The sequence below is a fragment of the Somniosus microcephalus genome, chromosome 1 (genome assembly GCF_052327205.1).
Source record: "Somniosus microcephalus isolate GS21.2 chromosome 1, FLI_Smic_1.0, whole genome shotgun sequence".
NCBI classification, from domain to species: domain Eukaryota; kingdom Metazoa; phylum Chordata; class Chondrichthyes; order Squaliformes; family Somniosidae; genus Somniosus; species Somniosus microcephalus.
In genome coordinates this window covers 2,675,394-2,681,016 of record NC_140987.1, presented here as the reverse complement: position 1 = coordinate 2,681,016, position 5,623 = coordinate 2,675,394, and the positions used below count along the sequence as shown (strand labels likewise).

The window sequence follows — 5,623 nt, the reverse complement described above, 5'->3', positions numbered from 1 at the left end:
CTGCCCCTCCGACAGAGCGGCGCTCCCTCAGTACTGCCAATCCCGACAGTGCGGCGCTCCCTCAGTACTGCCCCTCCGACAGTGCAGCACTCCCTCGGTACTGCCCCTCCGACAGTGCGGTGCTCCCTCGGTACTGCCCCTCCGACAGTGCGGCGCTCCCTCAGTACTGCCAATCCCGACAGTGCGGCGCTCCCTCAGTACTGCCCCTCCGACAGTGCAGCACTCCCTCGGTACTGCCCCTCCGACAGAGCGGTGCTCCCTCGGTACTGCCCCTCCGACAGTGCGGCGCTCCCTCAGTACTGCCCCTCCGACAGTGCGGCACTCCCTCAGTACTGCCCCTCCGACAGTGCAGCGCTCCCTCAGTACTGCCCCTCCGACAGCGCGGCGCTCCCTCAATACTGACCCTCCGACAGCGCGGCGCTCCCTCAGTACTGCCCCTCCGACAGTGCGGCGCTCCCTCAGTACTGCCAATCCCGACAGTGCGGCGCTCCCTCAGTACTGCCCCTCCGACAGTGCAGCACTCCCTCAGTACTGCCCCTCCGACAGTGCAGCGCTCCCTCAGTACTGCTCCTCCGACAGTGCGGCGCTCCCTCAGTACTGCTCCTCCGACAGTGCGGCGCTCCCTCAGTACTGCTCCTCCGACAGTGCGGCGCTCCCTCAGTACAGCCCCTCTGACAGTGCGGCACTCCCTCAGTACTGCCCCTCCGACAGTGCAGCGCTCCCTCAGTACTGCCCCTCCGACAGTGCAGCGCTCCCTCAGTACTGCCCCTCCGACAGTGCAGCACTCCCTCAGTACTGACCCTCCGACAGTGCAGCACTCCCTCAGTACTGACCCTCCGACAGTGCAGCACTCCCTCAGCACTGACCCTCCGACAGTGCGGTGCTCTCCTAGTACTGCACTGGGAGTGTCGGCTTGGATTCGGCGCTCAAGTGGCTGGAGTGGGACTTTATACATATGGCCTTCTGTCTCAGAGGCGAGTGTGCTGCCCGCTGAGACACGGCTGAGGGTAACAAGGATTCCGGCCATTCAGGTGTCAGCTGTGGCTCATTGGTCGCGCACTCCACCCTGATTCAGATCATTCTGTGCGCTGAGTGTGAGCGGGTGTTCATTGGGCTCTCTGTGGGTCAGGTACCTGGGCCGGCCGAGCTAACACTGGTCGCTCTCTATCGCTCGCTCGCTCTATCGCGCTCTCTCTCTCTCTATCTGGGTGTGTGGTACCTGGGCTGGGCCGGGCTCTCTCTCTCTCTACATCTCTCTCTCTCTCTCTCTCTCTCTCTCTATCTGGGTGTGTGGTACCTGGGCCGGCTGAGCTAACATTTGCCACTCTCTGCTCCCAGCACCGGCGAATTTTGCGGATAGCCACTGCTGCCCGGTTCGTGGAGAAACATCAGATGAAAAAGCTGCAGCGACTCGGGCAGAACGAGGAGCGCCTGACCCTGCCCAAGGACCCCACTCATGCAGTCTTCGATACACCTGCCGGCGACAGATCGACCCGGATCCAACTGAAGGCCCCCCCAGAACCTCCCAGAAACCCAAACAGGAAAAAGAGGCCCTTCAAGCGGCAGCGAGTAAAGCTGCGGCAAAAGAACGTCTGAAATGTAAGGACAGGAGCCGGAGTAAACCCATCGGTACACCACCTCCAGAACCGCCGGGGAATCCACAACACCCGGCCGTGCTGGGGTCCTCTCCGAAACAATCACTGCCAACGGGAAATAAACGTCACCGAGTCTCTCAATCCCCAGACAAGCTGCACCGATTCCCGATCCTGGATCCGGCACTGCACCGATTCCCGATCCTGGATCCGGCACTGCACCGAGTCCCGATCCTGGATCCGGCACTGCACCGAGTCCCGATCCTGGATCCGGCACTGCACCGAGTCCCGATCCTGGATCCGGCACTGCACCGAGTCCCGATCCTGGATCCGGCACTGCACCGAGTCCCGATCCTGGATCCGGCACTGCACCGAGTCCCGATCCTGGATCCGGCACTGCACCGAGTCCCGATCCTGGATCCGGCACTGCACCGAGTCCCGATCCTGGATCCGGCACTGCACCGATTCCCGATCCTGGATCCGGCACTGCACTGAGTCCCGATCCTGGATCCGGCACTGCACCGATTCCCGATCCTGGATCCGGCACTGCACCGACTCCCGATCCTGGATCAGGGACAGAGACACATTTGGCTCAATGCTAAAGTTGGGTTTGAGTTCCTGGCCCAGAGTTTCTGGTTCTCTTACCCGGGGGTGGGGTTACTGGGTCAGGGAGAAGGGGTACGGTTCCTCCTGGGGGAGGGGGTGGTGTCTGTAGGAAGGTTACAGTGCCTGGGGGAGAGGGGGCGCAGGGCCTGGGGGGGAGGGGGCGCAGGGCCTGGGGGGGGGAGGGGGCGCAGGGCCCGGGGGGAGAGGGGGCGCAGGGCCTGGGGGGGAGGGGGCGCTGGGCCCGGGGGGGGGCAGGGGCGCAGGGCCTGGGGGGGGGAGGGGGCGCAGGGCCCGGGGGGGAGGGGGCGCAGGGCCCGGGGGGGAGGGGGCGCAGGGCCCGGGGGGGAGGGGGCGCAGGGCCCGGGGGGGAGGGGGCGCAGGGCCCGGGGGGGAGGGGGCGCAGGGCCCGGGGGGAGAGGGGGCGCAGGGCCCGGGGGGGGAGGGGGCGCTGGGCCCGGGGGGGGGAGGGGGCGCAGGGCCCGGGGGGGGAGGGGGCGCAGGGCCCGGGGGGGGAGGGGGCGCAGGGCCCGGGGGGGGGAGGGGGCGCAGGGCCCGGGGGGAGAGGGGGCGCAGGGCCTGGGGGGGAGGGGGCGCTGGGCCCGGGGGGGGGAGGGGGCGCAGGGCCCGGGGGGGGGAGGGGGCGCAGGGCCCGGGGGGAGAGGGGGCGCAGGGCCCGGGGGGAGAGGGGGCGCTGGGCCCGGGGGGAGAGGGGGCGCTGGGCCCGGGGGGAGAGGGGGCGCTGGGCCGGGGGGGGAGGGGGCGCTGGGCCCGGGGGGGAGGGGGCGCTGGGCCCGGGGGGGGAGGGGGCGCTGGGCCCGGGGGGGAGGGGGCGCAGGGCCTGGGGGCTGGGACACGATCTGGTGGGAGTGGTTTGAGCAGAATGCTAGTTTTGATAATTTGATACTGACACACTCTATGCTGCAATAAAATCTACTGTTTCCTCAATTTACTGTCTGGTGATTTGTGTCAGTGAACTTGTCTCTTGGGAGCTGGGTGTTGCAGGCGGTTAGCACTGCATCCTTGTACCTCTGACTAACCAGGGTTCCAACTCCACCCAGCCTGATGGGATGAAACAACCTGGGCTTCAATCCCATGACTGTGACAGGAATCTCCCCAGGTGCTTCACATGTCCCTGCGCAGGAAGCTTGTGGGGGGGGCTTGGTGGGGGAGTGAGCAGTGGTCTGGTCGGAGAGCTCAGTTATGAAGGTGGCAGAAGTATCACGAGGAGGAGTTGGGGAGAGTTCCAGGGTGCAAGGGCAATGGTGAATGTGGGGTGGGTAATGGAGAGGCAGTTGGCCTGGGTGAGGTTGCAGAGATGGACCAAGGTTTGCAGACCAGGGCAAGGACTGCGAAAGCAACGTGGGAGTGCGGAGCCAGTGGAGGGCAGTGACCACTGGGACTGCAGAAGAGAAAAAAATGGACACTGAGTCAAAAGAGGGATGAGCAAATGGTCGGTCAAAGAGGTGGGTTTAGGGAGGGTATTCCAGTGTGGGGACCAGACAGCTGGGGCACACACGCCAACGGTAGGAGGAAGCACAAGAGGCTCAGCGGAACAGTTCGGGCGGCGAAGGAACTGGAAGCAGGGGAGACGGTGCAAATGTTCTGGCCAAGGCTTTGGTTTCTCGAGGTGGAGAGAGATATGACTCCATGGCAGACAGCAACATCTGTCGAGTCCAGGGCAGCGGATGTCAGCATGCGAATGGATAACGCCAGCCAGTGGTAAGTGAAGAATAGGAGGGGCCGAGGCTGCAATCCTGGAGCCTGCCAGAGGTGAGCGAGGGTGGGTGCAGGAGCAGGAAGCCATGCAGGATGTGTGCTCCAAATACTGAGCCAGGTATGGGCGGCTGCACAGCGGAGAAGCGATGCTGGAGAGTGCCGGGAGGGATTGTCGCGGGGATTGGGGCGGGGTCGGGGGATTGGGGCGGGGTCGGGGGGATTGGGGCGGGGTCGGGGGATTGGGGCGGGGGGATTGGGTCGGGGGATTGGGTCGGGGGGATTGTCGCGGGGATTGGGGCGGGGTCGGGGGGATTGGGGCGGGGTCGGGGGGATTGGGGCGGGGTCGGGGGGATTGGGGCGGTGTCGGGGGGATTGGGTCGGGGGATTGGGGCGGGGTCGGGGGGATTGGGTCGGGGGATTGGGGCGGGGTCGGGGGGATTGGGGCGGGGTCGGGGGGATTGTCGCGGGGATTGGGGCGGGGTCGGGGGGATTGTCGCGGGGATTGGGGCGGGGTCGGGGGGATTGGGGCGGTGTCGGGGGGATTGGGTCGGGGGATTGGGGCGGGGTCGGGGGGATTGGGTCGGGGGATTGGGGCGGGGTCGGGGGGATTGGGTCGGGGGATTGGGGGCGGGGTCGGGGGGATTGGGGCGGGGTCGGGGGGATTGTCGCGGGGATTGGGGCGGGGTCGGGGGGATTGTCGCGGGGATTGGGGCGGGGTCGGGGGGATTGGGGCGGGGGATTGGGGCGGGGTCGGGGGGGTTGGGTCGGGGGGATTGGGGCGGGGTCGGGGGGGGTTGGGGCGGGGTCGGGGGGATTGGGGCGGGGTCGGGGGGATTGGGGCGGGGCGGGGTCGGGGGGATTGTTGCAGGAATAACAGAAAATGCTGGAAATACTCAGCAGGCCAGGCAGCATCCGTGGAGAGAAACAGTTAACGTTTCAGAACTGGAAAAAGCTGGAGATGTAACAGATATTAAGCAGGTGCAGAGACAGGGGGGGTGGTTTAGGAGGAGAGGAAGGAATTGAAAGAACATCCTGTACTTTTGTAAGAGGCAGGAAAGATAAAATGTTGCAAATGGGAATGGCAAAATCATACAGCATGAAAAATGGGGGCAGGGATTATGATCTGAAATTGATGAACTCAATGTTGAGTCCAGAAGACTATAAAGTGCCTAATCGAAAGATGAGGTGCTGTTCCTCGAGCTTACGTTGAGCTTCATTGGAACAGTGTAAGAGGTCGAGGACAGAGGTCAGAGTGGGAGTGAAGTGGTGAATTAAAATGACAGGCGACCGGAAGCTCGGGGTCCCCCTTACGGACTGAACAGAGGTGTTCCGCAAAGCGGTCGCCCAATCTGCGTTTGGTCTCCCCAATGTAGAGGAGACCGCATCGTGAGCAGCGAATACAGTATACTAGATTGCAAGAAGTACAAGTAAATCGCTGTTTCACCTGGAAGGGGTGTTTGGGGCCCTGGACAGTGGGAATGGGGGAGGTAAAAGGGCAGGTGTTGCATCTCCTGCGCTTGCACAGGAAGGTGCTGGGTGAAGGGGAAGGGGTGCTGGGGGTGATAGAGGAGTGGACCAGGGTGTCTGAGGGAGCGGTCCCTGTGGAATGCTGAAAGGGGAGGTGAGGGGAAGATGTGTTTGGTGGTAGGGTCGGAGGTCAGGGGGTGAGGGGCGGGGCGACTACAGGCCCCGCCCACCCGCTCTCCCAT

At 64.8% G+C, this 5,623-nt stretch overlaps 1 protein-coding gene across 1 annotated transcript in view; it reads left to right on the top strand.

The window, feature by feature from the left end:
• The window catches only part of brix1 (biogenesis of ribosomes BRX1), a 45,494-nt gene extending 43,162 nt beyond the window's left edge, over window positions 1-2,332 (top strand). The window contains 1 exon segment of the mRNA XM_086002539.1: window positions 1,100-2,332. Coding sequence (XP_085858665.1) covers window positions 1,100-1,596 — 497 coding nt within the window. The 3' untranslated portion in view covers window positions 1,597-2,332.
• The last annotated feature ends 3,291 nt before the right edge of the window (window positions 2,333-5,623 follow it).